General features: G+C 45.0%; 1 protein-coding gene across 1 annotated transcript; it reads left to right on the forward strand.

Moving 5' to 3' along the window:
• The first annotated feature begins 5,556 nt into the window (after positions 1-5,556).
• LOC141017790 (creatine kinase B-type) lies at positions 5,557-16,517 on the forward strand. Its single transcript, XM_073492527.1, has 8 exons — positions 5,557-5,587; positions 7,851-8,064; positions 12,313-12,467; positions 13,643-13,775; positions 15,060-15,231; positions 15,349-15,472; positions 15,619-15,808; positions 16,134-16,517. Exons 2-8 carry the CDS (start codon positions 7,872-7,874, stop codon positions 16,310-16,312), a joined length of 1,146 nt encoding a protein of 381 aa, XP_073348628.1. The 5' UTR covers positions 5,557-5,587; positions 7,851-7,871; the 3' UTR covers positions 16,313-16,517.
• The last annotated feature ends 922 nt before the right edge of the window (positions 16,518-17,439 follow it).

Below are 17,439 nucleotides of genomic sequence, written 5' to 3' on the forward strand. Positions count from 1 at the left end.
GCTAACAGTTGAGCTGACAGTGGGTCTCATGACAGTTTGGTGATGAAACATCAGAATCTTTTCATCTTTTTTGAACAGACAGTTTAAAAGTGTAAATAAATGAAGTTGTGTCGTGTCGCATGATTATCTGTTCAACAGAAAACAGGAAATCATAAACACACCATCGCTCACCAAGCTCACACGTCTTTCTTTCTTTCTTTCTTTCTTTCTGTCTCCAGTTTTCAGTCTCCTGATGAACAAAGCAGTCATGGCCGCCGGCTGATGGTTGCCTGGTAACATGTCCTGGGAGAACGGCGGCGCTGCCAGGAGGCCGAGAGAGGCCCAACGTCCAAATGAACGAGGAGACCACAAACGCTACGTCTGCAGACTGCCAACAAGCTTTGTTCAAACACACAGAACTTTATTTAACATTCAGATCGACACTCAACCGCTTAATGAGGCTGTGATGTCAGCGAACTTTAAAATGTTGATACTGACCTTAAATGACACTGATCAATAACTGAACCCATGAACCAACAGGAGACACACTGATCACATGATCAATAACTGAACCCATGGACCAACAGGAGACACACTGATCATCAGAGCTGTAAAGACTCAACCATGTGTTGTGTCTCGGGCCCTCTCTTCATGAGGCGTTCACTGACCTGCTGCTGCTGCACGTGAACCACACCGCTCTGTTGACATCTTCAGCCAATTGGAAGAGAAGGAGGCTGAGGAGGGCCCTGATTCGCTGCAGGCAGGAGTAGGGTGAGCTCTCGTCACTGCTGCTGTCAGCTGGAAACCCTGTAAGTGTGGAGATGTGAGTTTTCCACACTGACAGCTAGGACATACAGGGTTTTTATACAGGGAGATACGAGGTTTTTATACTGGGAGATACGAGGTTTTTAATACTGGGACATACAAGGTTTTTATACTGGGACATACAAGGTTTTTATACTGGGACATACAAGGTTTTTATACTGGGACATACTGGGTTTCCATAGTAACAGTGAGGAGATGTGAGGTATCCTAACTCACCCGTTGCCTCCCCCTCCTCTCGTCCTTGTCGTCTCTCTGTGTTGGGTCATGAATAAATGACAGAGAGAGGAGGAGGAGGAGGAGGAGTGCTGAGTCGGGCCGAGGCCTCTACATGCTGATGGAGGATGGGGGAGGGGAGAGAGGGTGTGAGGATGGAGGGGGGAGGGTCTGGTGGGACAGGTGGGGGAGGGGTGGTGTATCTGGTTTGTATTGAGCTCTCATCACCTGACCGTCTGCATCGCCTCCTGCTGCTGTCCACACGTTCAACTCTGTGAGAGGGTCGAGTGTTCATAGAGGACGTGTTATTATAGCAGCAACAACAACTACTACAGCAACAACAACAACAACTACAGCAACAACAACAACAACTACAGCAACTACAGCAACAACTAGTACTGCAACAACAACGGCAACTACAGCAACAACAACTACAACAACTACAGCAACAACAACAACAACAACTACTGCAACAACAACAACAGCAACTACAGCAACAACAACTACAGCAACAACAACTACAACAACTACAGCAACAACAACAACAACAACTACAGCAACAACAACAACAACAACTACTGCAACAACAACAACAGCAACTACAGCAACAACAACTACAGCAACAACAACTACAACAACTACAGCAACAACAACAACAACAACTACAGCAACAACAACAACAACAACTACAGCAACAACAACTACAGCAACAACAACTACAACAACTACAGCAACAACAACTACAACAACTACAGCAACAACAACAACAGCAACTACAGCAACAACAACTACTACAACAGCAACATCAACATCAACAACTACAGCAACAACAACAACAACTAGAGCAACAACAACAACTACAACAACTACAGCAACTACATCAACAACAACAACTAGAGCAACAACAACAACTACAACAACTACAACAACTACAGCAACAACAGCAACAACAACAACTACAACAACTACAGCAACTACAGCAACAACAACTACAGCAACAGTCTCAGGAACGGAATCTTTCCTCGGGCATGGCGAGCGGCCAAAGTAATCCCAATCATAAAGAACAACAAGAATGCCTTTAATGGGCCCAATTGTAGACATATCAGCATCCTTCCTGTGCTCAGTCAGATACTGGAGAGAATTGTATTTGATCAAATATTGACATATTTTACCTCTAATAGATTAGACTCAACTTATCAACATGCCTATAAAACTGGCCACTCGACAGCAACGGCACTTTCACAAATGACTGAGGACTGCTCAGTCATATGGATAATAGACAAATTATTGGTGCTGTATTGATCGATTTCAGTGCGGCATTTGATGTCATCGATCATAAGCTTCTACTAGCAAAACTCTGTGCTTATGGGTTCAATGTCAATGCCATGGGCTGGGTAAAGAGCTACCTGCATTCTAGAATGCAATGTGTATATTTTAATGGTAACTTTTCCTCCCTTAGACACCTTGAGTGTGGAATTCCACAGGGAAGTTGCCTCGGTCCTTTATTATTTTCTATTTTTACCATGGGTTAGGGTTAGGGTTGACCATGTATGTGGACGATTCCACTGTGCATGCTGCCGTGGGCAGTTATTGTGAACTTAATAGTCTCCTTCAGAAGGAACTTGACTCTGTCTCTGAATGGGTCGAAAGCAATAGACTTGCTCTTAATACAACAAAAACTAAATGTATTGCCTTCAACTCTAACTCCATGCTTAGGAGGAATCATCATCTTTCCTTATACATCAAGAACACAGCTCTTGAGCAAGTCCATAAAGTCAAACTCTTAGGACTGACTATTGATGAGAATCTATTGTGGACTACACATATTGATGATATAATTCTCAAAATGGGTAGAGCTGTTTCAGTAATTAAAAGATGTTCCTTGTACTTGAATAATCACACTATGAAACTTGTAACTCAGGCACTGGTACTTACTCATCTTGACTATTGCTCAATTGTATGGTCTTGTGCTTCAAAAAAAGACATACACAAGCTTCAACTCGTGCAAAACAGAGCCACATGTCTGGTCTTAGGCTGCCCTTTTAGAGCCAATGTCAAAGGTATGCACACCAAACTCCAGTGGCTGACTGTGGATAATAGGCTGTCTTGCAATCTTCTTTCTTTTTTTCACAAAGTTTGTACCTTAAATAAGCCCGCATTTCTTTTCTAGAATCTGTCATATTCATGATGTTCATAACCATCACACGAGACAGGTTGCAAAGGGCTTATTTGTTTTGCCTCCTGCGAAATTGTGCTCAATGCAAAAAACAGTCTTATATAGAGCCATATCTTCATGGAACAAGTTACCTGATGATGTTAGAAGCATTGATTCTGTAACTGTTAAAAAATGTCTTCAAAGGCAATGCTTTGACAGGCAGATGGCATAGATGATCTTAAGTCTGCTTTGATTTCCGGTTTGTCCAGGGTTACTTTAAAGTTCAATATGTTTTTGTTATAACTGATTTTGTCATTGTTGTTATTGTTATTATTGGTATGTTATTGTTGTATTGATTTTGTTATTGTTTTTGTTGTTATGATTTTCATTATTATTATAATTATTGTTGTTATGGGTACCATGCAGCTTTTATATTATTTGGAAGTTCAGCTCCATTTCATGTGTATTTGATCTTTTTATGTGGCTTTTTAATGGACCCCAGGAAGAGTAGCTGCTACCAGGTGTAGCAGCTAATGGGGATCTTAATAAAATCAAATCAAAATCAAACAACAACAACAACAGCAACTACAGCAACAACAACAACATCAACTACAACAACTACAGCAACAACAGCAACATCAACTACAACTACAACTACAGCAACAGCAACAACTACAACAACAACTACAGCAACAACAACTACATCAACTACAACAACAACTACAACAACAACTACAGCAACAACTACAACAGCTACAGCAACAACAACAGCAACAACATCAACAACTACAACTACAGCATCAACAACTACAACAACTACAACAACTACAGCAACAACAACAACTACTACAGCAACAACATCAACTACAACAACTACAGCAACATCAACTACAACTACAGCAACTACAACAACTACATCAACTACAACAACAGCAACATCAACAACTACAGCAACAACAACTACATCAACTACAGCAACAGTAACAACAGCAACAACAACAACTACAGCAACAACAACAGCAACTACAGCAACAACAACAACTACTACTACAGCACCAACAACAACTACTACTACAGCAACAACAACTACATCAACTACAACAACAGCAACAACAGCAACTACAGCAACAACAGCAACTACAGCAACAACAACAACAACTACATCAACTACAACTACAGCAACAACAACTACATCAACTACAACAACAACTACAGCAACAATATCAACTACAACAGCAACAACACAGCAACGACAACTACCACAACAACAACTACATCAACTACACCAACTACAGCAACAACAACAGCAACTACAGCAACAACTACAGCAACAACAGCAACTACAGCATCAATAACAACAACTACAGCAACAACAACTACAGCAACAACATCAACTACAACAGCAACAACAACACAGCAACAACAACTACATCAACTACAACAACTACAGCAACAACTACAGCAACAACAGCAACTACAGCATCAATAACAACAACTACAGCAACAACAACAACTACCACAACAACTACATCAACTACAACAACTACAACAGCAACAGTAACAACAGCAACTACAGCATCAATAACAACAACTACAGCAACAACAACAGTTAAAGATAAAAACATTTCTTGATTTTTTTATTCATCTTCTCTTTTTTCATGCTTTTTCATACAAACACTCGACGCTCTGTTCTCCAGCGAACCACAAACATCACATGACACCTAAGCACTGAGGCATCATGGGTAGCCTGAGGGTTAAACAATCAGGAGGGTCATGTGACCGCAGAGTTAAGAAAGTACAGCAGATACACACACACACACACACACACACACACACACACACACACTCCTGTAGGTGATGAATAATTTAAAGGTGCAGGAGAAACTGCTTTGTCAGACCCCCCCAGAGGACAGATGTGAGGACAGTCATCGCCCTGTTGTCGTCATGACGATACACATACTGTTCATTCATATGTTGTCACAGTGTGAACATGTGCAGTTTGTCCTGAAGGAGGCGCTACAGGAAACATCCCCTCATCACAGTGTGGAGGTTCATCCTCTGGAGAGTGTCAGGATGTCCCGATGTTACTACAGACAGTGAACTCACCACAGACACTGTGTAAACTGACATATTAACAGAAGTCTGTGTATCCAGTGAGCTTGAACGCAGCACGGTGTTGCTCAGAGGCACTGTGGCAGAGATGAACCATCTACAGCAGAGAGAGAGAGAGAGAGAGAGAGAGAGAGTCTGGCCATGTGACCCTCGTCAGCCGTGTATCCAATGGAATGAATGGACTGTAAATAGGAGCCAATCAGGAGCGGGGGGCGGCTATAAAAAGCTGAGCGCAGCTTTAATCCGCAGCAGCAGCAGCAGAACCGGATCCGCTTCAGACCACATCCCAGACTGCACTGACAGGTAGGAGCACCTTTAATCCGGGTCAGACTCACATCAGCACCCATCAGACCATCAATACATCCGGTGATCAGCTCAGCGCGAGCAGACAGGCACGCGCCCTGCGGTGATCAGATAAATCAGAGGGTCTCAGTGCGGTGCGTTCAAGAACAAAGGAGCAGGCTGCGCGCGCGCGCAAGCACGCACGCACGCACGCACACACACACACACACACAGGCTGTTAACTGCATGTTTGCATGCTGTAGAGCTGCAGAGAGCCTGTCTGTCTGTCTCTGTGTGTCTGTCTCTGTGTGTCTGTCTCTGTGTGTGTCTGTCTGTCTGTCTCCGTCTGTCTGTCTCTCTGTGTGTGTCTGTGTGTCTGTCTCTCTCTGTGTGTGTCTGTCTGTCTCTCTGTGTGTGTGTCTGTCTCTGTCTGTCTGTCTGTCTGCCTGCATCCCGACGACCTTGCGGTCCGTCCTGTCTGCAGGTGTTGCGCAGTCACACAGATCTGTGTCGTCATCACCTTTAATCTCCTCAACAAACATGTAAATGAGAACAACACTGATGCTTGAACCTGATTGGATGATTTAACAAAAAACCCTTTAAATCAGGCTAATTAATCTTCTTAAATCCAGTGAGGCGGAAAAACCTCAATCTGCGCGAGGACACCGCGGTCAGAGGAGCGCGCGGGACAAAACAAGAGACATTTTAATAAATGTGATTATTAATTATTGATCAGCGAGTGTCCATCAGACGACTGACGGGTTTTATCTTCACAGTCCGGAGCGTCTGTAATGTGAAGACAAACTGCGCATGCTCCGTTTCATTTGGATATTTTCCTTATTTAATCCGGACTGGTTCTGTCTGCAGCGTCATCCTGCTGATCAGCGACCAGCCGGCAGAGGCCCGTTAATGTGTCGGTGTGAAAGGACCGAACCAGGCCCGTTCGGTCCTTTTCGGTTCTGCTCGGTCGGATGTGTTGAAGGTGACCGGGACGTCGCGCGGTGCAGCAGCCGGCCTCTGAAGGGTTAAGCCCGGCCTGCTGCTGCGTCACTCTGCGGCCTCCCGCACATCATAATCAGCCTGCGTGTCCCGGTTAAGACTCCCGCTGATCCCCTCAAGGGCTCAGTGACCCGAGCCGAACCAAGCCGAGCCGTTCCGATCAGAACCGAGCCGGCCAATCAGCAGTTTTAATGAGTCAGAAATCATCAGCAGATTCTGATCTGAGGTCAGATGTAAAGCATTTCATCTCACTGTGATGGAGACAGAGATCCTGATTGTAACGAGATACTCTTAGTTACAGTTACAGTTCTGCGGTTCTTCATTTCTCGGATCGGATCATTAATTCAAATCAGGATCAGATCTGCTGCAACATCCAGACTCAGTGAACATGTTTAACATGTTAAACATGTTTAATGATGTCAGTACTTTTAATTTAAGTACATTTAGCTGATAACACTACTTTACTTTTACTGAAGTAATATTCTGAACTTTTACTTTAATAAAGTATATTATTTTACTTGCTTTTACTCCAGCCTGAGTACTTCTCAGTTTCACTCTGTTTATTTTTCGACTTTATTTATTGTCCATATTTTTAGATTGTGTGATGATGATTGATTAAGACGACATGATAACTAATCAGTGAGACAGATTTAATCACGTGTCAGTGGACCTCAGTAAAAAAAACAATATGATTTTGTTTCCATCAATATATTTTATATCTGCAGAGAGAAAACACATTTTAATCTGTAAGACTAAAACTTGTCTTTCAACCTTCGACACATCTGCTCATCATTCATCATTTTGTCATCGAAGTTCTATAATTTATATTTGCACTGTTTCATACTTTGTACTGTAACTGCTGCACATCAGTTTACCTCTAAATAAATAAACTTCTATTTTATTTTATAAACAGTAAACCGTAAAATAATTCAAAAATGAATGTGAAGAATTCATTTTACTAAAACAGTTCTTTCAAAGCTTTTCATTCATAAATCTGTATTAAGATTATCATAATCTGATGGTGGACGAGAAATACAAATTCCAAACATCTTTGTGTTTTATCTGTTTTAATTTATTATGAACTGACTCATTCTGAATCATTTTGTCGGATCAAAATTAGTTTCTTGGACTTTGGGAACTAAAGATGGACGTTTGGATTTGTTGTTAACAGATTCTGTTGATCTGAGCTGAATGAAACAGATGAGATGTTTATTTGACTACAACTGCTGTCTGTGATCTTAATTAGATTAAAGAGTGTTAATGTTTTATCTCTAACTGCTCCCAGGTCAGCAGCCCGGACGTCATCATGCCTTTCGGAAACACCCACAACAAGCTGAAGATGAACTACTCTTCGGAGCAGGAGTACCCAGACCTCAGCAAGCACAACAACCACATGGCCAAGGTGCTCACACCCGAAATGTACGCCAATCTGAGGGAAAAGGAGACACCTAGCGGATTCACCCTGGATGATATCATCCAGACCGGCGTCGATAACCCAGGTAACAATACCCAACAACACAGGAAAAAAAAAAAAAACCCAGGTAAAAAAAACCCAACAACCCAGGAGCGACCGCCCAAAACCCAGTGACAACCCCCAACAGCACAGGTAACAACCCCCCAAAACCCAGGTCACAACGCCTAACAACACAGCTAACAAACCCCAACAACCCAGGTAACAGCCCCCAACAACCCAGGAACAACCCCAAATAATCCAGAAACAACCACCTTAAACCCAGGTAACAATCCCAAATAATCCAGAAACCACCCAAAACCCAGGTAACAATCCCCAACAACCCAGAAAACGATCCCCAACAACCGAGGAAACTATCCTCAACAACCGAGGTAACAACCCAGAAAAACCCAGGTAACAATCCACAACAATCCAGAAAACAATCCCCAACAACCAAGGAAACAATCTCCAACAGCACATGAACAATCCCCAACAACCCAGAAAACGATCCCCAACAACCCAGGAAACAATCCCTTACAACACAGAAAACAATCCCCAACAACCAAGGAAACAATCTCCAACAACCCAGGAAACAATCCCTTACAACACAGGAAACAATCTCCAACAGCACATGAACAATCCCCAACAACCCAGAAAACGATCCCCAACAACCGAGGAAACTATCCCTTACAACACAGAAAACAATCCCCAACAACACAGAAAACAATCCCAACAACACAGAAAACAATCCCCAACAACACAGAAAACAATCCCCAACAACACAGAAAACAATCCCAACAACACAGAAAACAATCCCCAACAACACAGAAAACAATCCCAACAACACAGAAAACAATCCCCAACAACACAGAAAACAATCCCCTACAACACAGAAAACTATCCCCAACAACCGAGGAAACTATCCTCAACAACCGCGGTAACAACCCAGAAAACAATCCCCAACAACCAAGGAAACAATCTCCAACAACACAGAAAACAATCCCCTACAACACAGACAACAATCCCAACAACACAGAAAACAATCGCCAACAACACAGAAAACAATCGCCAACAACAGAGAAAACAATCCCAACAACACAGAAAACAATCGCCAACAACACAGAAAACAATCCCAACAAAACAGAAAACAATCCCCAACAACACAGAAAACAATCGCCAACAACACAGAAAACAATCGCCAACAACACAGAAAACAATCCCAACAACACAGAAAACAATCCCCAACAACCGAGAAAACAATCGCCAACAACACAGAAAACGTAACCCTAACCCATCAACCCAGGTAACAACCCAGAAAAGCCCAGGTAACAATCCACAACAACCTGCTTGGGGCCCAATCGAGAACATTTTTAAAAAAATTTTAATTTTTTAAATTTTTTACTTTTGGCCGTCCCTGCACGGCCCACTTGAGGTCAATCGTAAACCAGAGCATAAATGAAAAAGTATTTACGCCATGCATGCAATACAGCTGTGTTGCTTTTATTTTGAAAATGGTGCTTTTGTTTTTTTATTTACGTGCAGATGCGCATGTACGCACAAGCATGGACAGCTATAGATGATGCTGATGCTAGCAACTAGCCCTCAAAGTGTCAGCTCACGCCAAAAAAAGGAAGATCGATACCGAATGTCATATTTTTAACAAGGCATGGACCGTTAATATTTATTTACAGAAGTCAAAGGTAAAGCTGTGTGCTTAGTTTGTGGTGCAGAGGTCGCGAAGAGCGGGTAATGGAGTCAGATGCTTTGCTTTTTACCAAACTTCACACATCCAGAGATGCAGCTGTCAAGACAAGTAATGTCATATCCCACAGAATCGCTAGAGACAGTAAACCGATTATTAAGGAGTGTTTGTTAGACTCTGTAGCACTAATATGCCCGGAGAAAAAGGAGGCTTTTGAGAACATGCCCCTCTCCCGACGCAATGTAACGAGGAGGATTGAGGACATTGCGGGAAACCTGGAGCTTCAGCTGCAAACAGTGCGGTCAACTTTGACTTTTTACCTTGGCTTTGGACGAGCGCTGCGATGTACGTGACACAGCACAGCTCATCTTCGTACGTGGGATAACTACGGACTTTAAGATCACGGAGGAGCTGGCAGCCATGCAGTCAATGAAAGGGACAACAACTGGGAGTGATATATTCACAGAGGTAAATGCATGTTTGAACAAGTTGGGACTGAAATGGGACAAACTGGCGGGTGTGACGACGGATGGTTGTCCAAATCTGACAGGGAAAAATGTTGGACTTTTGAAGAGAATGCAGGATAAAGTGACAGAAATTAACCCTGAACAGAAATTAGTATTTTTGTATTGTATCATACATCAGGAGGTGTTGTGTAAGTCAGTGTTAAAAATGACCATGTTGTTGATGTTGTAACTAAAATGGTTAACTTGTTCAGGGCAAGAGCATTAAATCACAGACAGAAAATGAGACTGAACATGGTGACATAGGCTACCACACAGCTGTCAGGTGGCTCAGCCTGGGCAAAGTGCTTAAAAGAGTATGGGATCTGAGAGAAGAGATTCAAGAGTTCCGTGTGAGCGTAGGGAATGACATCCCACAGGTTTAGATTTTTAAAATGAGAGAAAATTAATATTGAGCAGAATTAAGTTCAAATTATTGTTGGTTCGGCCCTCCAACACAGCTCGGGTTTGTCATGTGGCCCACCCCTGCTCTAAGGTTAAAAGGTTACTGGTTTGGTGTAAATAACAACTATATTAATACAGGGGTCTACCAAGCCCAGGGGACAAAAACATTTGTGGCATGTGAGCAAGGATGGATTACTGAATGAGCCTACTGGGCCCAAGAGGTCAAGGGGCCCTGAAACCCAAGTAGTTGCGTGAAGTCACTACCTCAATAAGTCAAAAAGCAAAAGGCTATGAATCTGAACGAATTTAGGTATTGCCCTTCTCCAGCTGGCCATCCCAAAAATGCACCAGAATACAGGAAATCACATCTACCAAATTCAGAATTTTCTGGGGGAGGACCCCCAGAACACCCTTCCCCCATTTGCACCCACTTTCGTACAGATAAGGTAGGGGGGTCCTTATGCATCTGTGCCCAAGAGGACAGTAGTTCATAATCCATCACTGTATTAATACAATTTATAATGTAAAATTATAGTGTGACATTTGTGTCAATAATTGTCAAACACAGGTGGTGGGAGGGGGGCCCCAAATCAAATTCTGCTTAGGGCCCCCAAAAGGCTTGGGCCGGCTCTGCAGAAAACAGTCCCCAACAACCCCCAACAACACAGGTAACATACCCCAACAACACAGGAAACAACCCCCAACAACCCAGGTAACAATCCCCAAAAACCCAGGTAACAATCCCCAAAAACCCAGGTAACAACCCCCAACAACCCAGGTAACACCCCCCCAAAAACCCAGGAAACAATCCCCAGCAACACAGGACACATTCACCAACAACCCATGTAACAATCCCCAAAAACCCTAGAAACAACCCCCCAAAACCCAGGAAACAATCCCCAACAACCCAGAAAAACCCAGGGAACAATCCACAGCAGCCCAGAAAGCAATCCCCAACAACCAAGGAACCATCCTCAACAACTGAGGTAACAATCCCCCAAAACCCTGGAAACAACCCTCAAAAACCCAGGAAACAATCCCCAAAAACCAAGGAAACCATCCTCAACAACCGAGGTAACAGCCCCCAACAACAAAGGAAACAACCCCCAAAAACCCAGGTAACAATCCCCAAAAACCCAAGTAACAATCCCCAACAACCCAGTTAACACCTCCCAAAAACCCAGGAAACAATCCCCACCAACCCAGAAACAACCCCCAGCAAACACAGGAACAATCCACAACAACCCAGGAAACTATCCCCACCAAGACAGGAACAATCCCAAACAACACAGGTTACATCAGTCCCCAAACATGTTAATCTGTCACCTAAACTAGCTGGTGTTGTTGTCACCTTCACACGGAGATGTTCTGTTCTTGTCTTTGTAATAAACGGTTTAATTGGATTGACTCGTTAAATCAGGTTAATTTCTGCTCGTTAATTCCCTCATGGGGACGGGACCTTGACTTCCTGTCTGATCACCTGATCCTTCTCATTAAATCCAACTTAATTTATTCAGCAGCATTTGGCAAAACATTTTCACACACAATGAAACAGAAATCAAACCATAAAACAGCAGAGAAGTAAAAATGTATACAAACGTATTTTTGTTGTTGTCTCCCCAAAGTGGCCACCAGTCAGAAAGTTAGTGATGAGCAGGAAATGATCAGCCATTTTGTGTCTCTGCAGGTCACCCTTTCATCATGACGGTGGGCTGCGTTGCCGGAGACGAGGAGACATACGAAGTGTTCAAAGAGCTGCTGGACCCAGTGATCGAAGACCGCCATGGAGGATACAAACCATCAGACAAACACAAGACGGACCTGAACCCTGAAAACCTACAGGTAAACAACAACAATCCGTCTTTCTCAGAGTCACATCTTGTTTAGACTAAAGGTCTGTAAGGAGGCAGAGCTGGTATTGTAAGACTATAGAAACTGGATCAGTTGTATCAAAGTGATCACACAATCAGAAGATCAATACATTGAGCTGAGTTCACTGAGAGACAGAAAGCAGCTTCATCACAGAGACACAGGAGTCCAATCAGCAGCCGTCCTGTCAGAACAAGGCTGTCCTGTAGAGTCTCAGAGGACGAGCAGTAGTTTCTGAACCACTTCTCAGGAGGACACGAGGACAAACAGTTGAGGTGAAGAAAGCAGAATCTCACAGTGAGGATGAAAATCGTCTTTTTACTGACGAGTCCCAGTCATGGATCAGTATGTAAGGAGACGGACAGGAGACATAATGATACCACAGTGTCTCACAGCCACAGTGAAACATGGTGGAGGAAGACTCAACCCTGATGGAGGAGAAGCACCACTCCATCCCTCAGAGACATGCTCCACCCTCTGGTCTGAGCTTTGTGGAGAAGGATTCATCCTGCAGCAGGATAATGAGCCCAGACACACCTCAAAGCTTTGATACAACTACTGAAGACCAGAGAAGATCAACGAGTCCTGACTGTCCTGGACTGTCCTCCACAGTCACCTGACCTCAACCACATACAACATTTATGGAGGCACCTGAAGACTGAGAAAGACAAGTACTCTGTAACATCACAAGCAGCTTGTGGAGTCCATGCAGCTGGATGATGATTTCTGACTGTTGGACTTTTTACTAAAGACTGACAGTCTGATGCCGTCACATGATGAAGGACAAGTTTAGTTTTTTAGAAAAATCAGTGAAATTATTTTTATTGATTGAATATTTTTTATGATAAATACCAACAGAATCTTCTGTCAGTACCCAGCCCAGTGAATCAGGACCAATCCATCAGCCTTCAGTGTGTCACCTGTAGGAAACAGAAAAATCATTATGTAGGTTCTACTGTTGGTTCTGTGGTGGGTTCTACTGTTGGTTCTGTTCTGGGCTCTACTGTTGGTTCTGTGGTGGGTTCTACTGTTGGTTCTGTTCTGGGCTCTACTGTTGGTTCTGTTCTGGGCTCTACTGTTGGTTCTGTGGTGGGTTCTACTGTTGGTTCTGTTCCGGGCTCTTCTAATGCACCCGTTCTGTGTTTTAGGGTGGAGATGATCTGGATCCAAACTACGTCCTGAGCTCTCGGGTTCGGACAGGGCGAAGCATCCGTGGCTTCTGTCTGCCGCCGCACTGCAGCCGCGGAGAACGCCGCGCCATCGAGAACCTCTCCATTGAAAGTATGACATCACTTCCTGTCTGTAGAAAGCTGCACTCTGAAACACGGAGCTGAAGTTTTATTAGAGCTTGACGCTGCAGCGCCGACTGTGACGTGTTGCTGCAGCGCCAACTGTGACGTGTAGCTGCTGCAGCAACGACTGTGACGTGGAGCTGCTGTAGCACCAACTGTGACATGTAGCTGCAGCGCCGAATGTGAGCTGCTCCAGCGCCGACTGTGACGCGGAGCTGCTGCAGCGCCGACTGTGAAGCGGAGCTGCTGCAGCGCCGACTGTGACGCGGAGCTGCTGCAGCGCCGACTGTGACGCGGAGCTGCTCCAGCGCCGACTGTGACGCGGAGCTGCTGCAGCGCCGACTGTGACGCGGAGCTGCTCCAGCGCCGACTGTGAAGCGGAGCTGCTGCAGCGCCGACTGTGACGCGGAGCTGCTGCAGCGCCGACTGTGACGCGGAGCTGCTGCAGCGCCGACTGTGACGCGGAGCTGCTGCAGCGCCGACTGTGACGCGGAGCTGCTGCAGCGCCAACTGTGAAGCGGAGCTGCTGCAGCGCCGACTGTGACACTGAGCTGCTGCAGCGCCGACTGTGACGCGGAGCTGCTGCAGCACCAACTGTGACGTGTAGCTGCAGATACACGAATATTAAAATGATCTCATGATTAAATCAAACACGTGAACAGAAGAGATGTGAGCTGCGCGCGCACACACACACACACACACACACACACACACACACACACACATCGAGAAACACACTGATGGTGCGTTCAAACACTCTGCTGAGTGCAGTTGGTCTTTATTTAGCTCTTTTCCCATCATGCCTCAGTGAGCCTGTCAGTGTAACTGTGAGCTCGCTGTCGTCCTGCTGAGACTCTTAATGAGGCTCCGCCTCTTTCATGTGCAAATGAGACTGAGCTGAACCGGACCGGACTGGCTGAGACCAGACACTGTGCTGCCCCCTGCTGGTTGACAGCGCGCACACACACACACACACACACACACACACACACACACACACAGCTCATTCACAGTAAACAGCTAACAAGCTAACACCTGTCAGGCTATAGATTAGATGATGTCATCAGTTCAGCAGGTATTAAACATTAATAAAGTTAATTGATGATAAGTGATCAATGATAACAAGACTCTGGCCTCAGGTGACCTCTGACCTCTGTTCACACTCTGACGTCATGTAAACTTTGAGCCCTGAGTTCCGCCTCTCAGGCAGCAGACACATCCTGACCTGACAGTCCTGATGTTGGGTCTCTGTCTCTGTCCCCGTGTGCTGCAGGTCTGGACGTCCTGGACGGGGACCTGAAGGGGAAGTACTACGCCCTGAAGAACATGACGGATGAAGAGCAACAGCAGCTCATCGATGATCACTTCCTGTTCGACAAGCCCGTCTCCCCCCTGCTGCTGGCCTCAGGCATGGCCCGCGACTGGCCCGACGGCCGCGGCATCTGGTATGTACGCCGCCGACCTCTGACCTACTGAGAGTCAGAATGATGACATCACCAGTTTGATTGACTGATGAAGGGCCGACTTCCTGTTGTGTTTTAACCCTTTGCTCTCGCCTGCAGGCACAACGACAACAAGACCTTCCTGGTGTGGGTGAATGAGGAGGATCACCTGCGTGTCATCAGCATGCAGAAAGGAGGCAACATGAAGGAGGTGTTCAACCGCTTCTGCACCGGACTCACCAAGGTGAGCACACCTGCACGCTCACTTCCTGTAACACTGTGACATCATCACTGTCAGACCGTTGCTGACTTGGAGCCACCTGTCTCTTTCTCTGTCTGTATGTCTGTCTGTCTCTCTCTCTCTCTGTCCCTCTCTCTGTCTGTCTCTAGATCGAGAGCCTGTTTAAGGAGCGAAGTCATGAGTTCATGTGGAACGAACACCTGGGCTACGTCCTCACCTGTCCGTCCAACCTGGGGACTGGACTGAGAGCCGGCGTCCACGTCAAATTGCCCAACCTGAGCAAACAGGACAAGTTTGGAGACATCCTGAAGAGGCTGAGGCTGCAGAAGAGAGGGACAGGTGAGCACACAGACAGGTAGAGACAGACAGGTGGAGAGATTACCTGTGAGGTGAAATCTGACAAATCAGGATTTATAAATTCAGAATGTTAAACAGTCAGAACGTGTCAGTTTATAATTGATGATTCTAACGACCTGCTGACATAATCAATAATCTGATCAGATGATAATCAGTCTGATCAGATTAATGATCATCTGAACGTTTTAATCTAGAGGTTGTTAAGTTGTCTGATGTCACTTCCTGTCTGAACTGATAGTCAGGACCAGGGTGGACAAAATATCACAAACTCTACCTGCCCCGTGACATCACTTCCTGTATCTGTCAGGTGGCGTGGACACGGCGGCAGTGGGCGGAGTCTTTGACATCTCTAATGCAGACCGCCTGGGCTTCTCGGAGGTTGAGCTGGTCCAGATGGTGGTGGACGGCGTGAACCTGCTGGTGGACATGGAGAAACGTCTGGAGGCCGGCGAGAGCATCGACGACCTGATGCCTGAGCAGAAGTGAACTGTGTCACTGTAACCTCCGACACCTCCCCCCTCACCCTCACCCCTCACCTCCCCTCCTCCCCCCTCCTCACTGTAACCAATCAGAATCCGTCCTGACGCCGCAGGATGTTTAGAGCCGCTCAGTTAGACTTCAGTCTTCCAACATGTGAAGGATTTTCTATTTCCTGTTGGACTCATCTAACACCTGAATATTAATAAAGTCTGTGTGGGCCCGAATAACACCTGCTGCTGCTCACCTGTCCTCATTACACACACACACACACACACACACACACACACACACACACACACACACACACACACACACACACACACACACACACACACACACACACACACACACACACACACACACACTTCACATTCAGATGACACATTAAACACACGTGGTGTTTGTTTTTTAAAAAACTCATTCAGATGTTTTTTTAATTTAAAAGGGATATTTCACAGGATTTCATTCATGACTCATCGACAGACAGTCTGTGGAGTCTGTGGTGTCTCTGCCTGGATTTGATTCTGTTCTTTTTTATCGAGCCGAGTTCAGGTTCTGGTCGTGAACCTTCAGGTTTTGGTGTGTAGCGCCAATAACAACGTGAGGGCGGGACTCTACGGGTGTAACTGTGGGCGTGTTTACTTGAGCTTTAACACATGACCATTATGAAAGTCAGAATGTACGTGCTCTGCGTGCTGACGTCGCTTTTCAATTCAAAAAGTTTTACTGGCACAAACAGAAAGAGCTGAGAGAAGACTGACACACCTGTCAATCATCAGAGTCTATGGATCAGAAGTCAAACTGGGTCTCAGCGACACATCGTGTCCAGACTTCAGGTTTCTGAGGGGGCAGAGCTGGAACTGTAGAGTGATTAGTGACAGAAGATCAATACATCAGCACTTTGTTTACCAACAACATCCTGAACATGCCAAGTTTAAACTGAACCAAGAGGTTTGATCTGACAGGAAATAACTGAACGATCAATAAATCAACTTGTTTTTCACACCCTGCTGCTCCATTGATCTGTGATATAACCTTATTGATTATAGATCAGCAGCAGCTGCAGATGAAGCTGATTGGCACATCTGATCACAGCTGCTTCTCTATAACCAGTAAATTAATTAACCAACAGT

This window comes from Pagrus major, chromosome 22 (assembly GCF_040436345.1).
Source record: "Pagrus major chromosome 22, Pma_NU_1.0".
NCBI lineage: Eukaryota > Metazoa > Chordata > Actinopteri > Spariformes > Sparidae > Pagrus > Pagrus major.

What these genes read in the sequence shown, in the direction of transcription:
- LOC141017790 (XM_073492527.1), top strand. Translation starts at nt 7,872, where the DNA reads ATGCCTTTCGGAAACACCCACAACAAGCTGAAGATGAACTACTCTTCG. An exon ending in TGAACCCTGAAAACCTACAG is followed by an intron (nt 12,468 to 13,642) that starts GTAAACAACAAC and finishes TCTGTGTTTTAG; the next exon opens with GGTGGAGATGATCTGGATCC. An exon ending in CCCGACGGCCGCGGCATCTG is followed by an intron (nt 15,232 to 15,348) that starts GTATGTACGCCG and finishes TCTCGCCTGCAG; the next exon opens with GCACAACGACAACAAGACCT.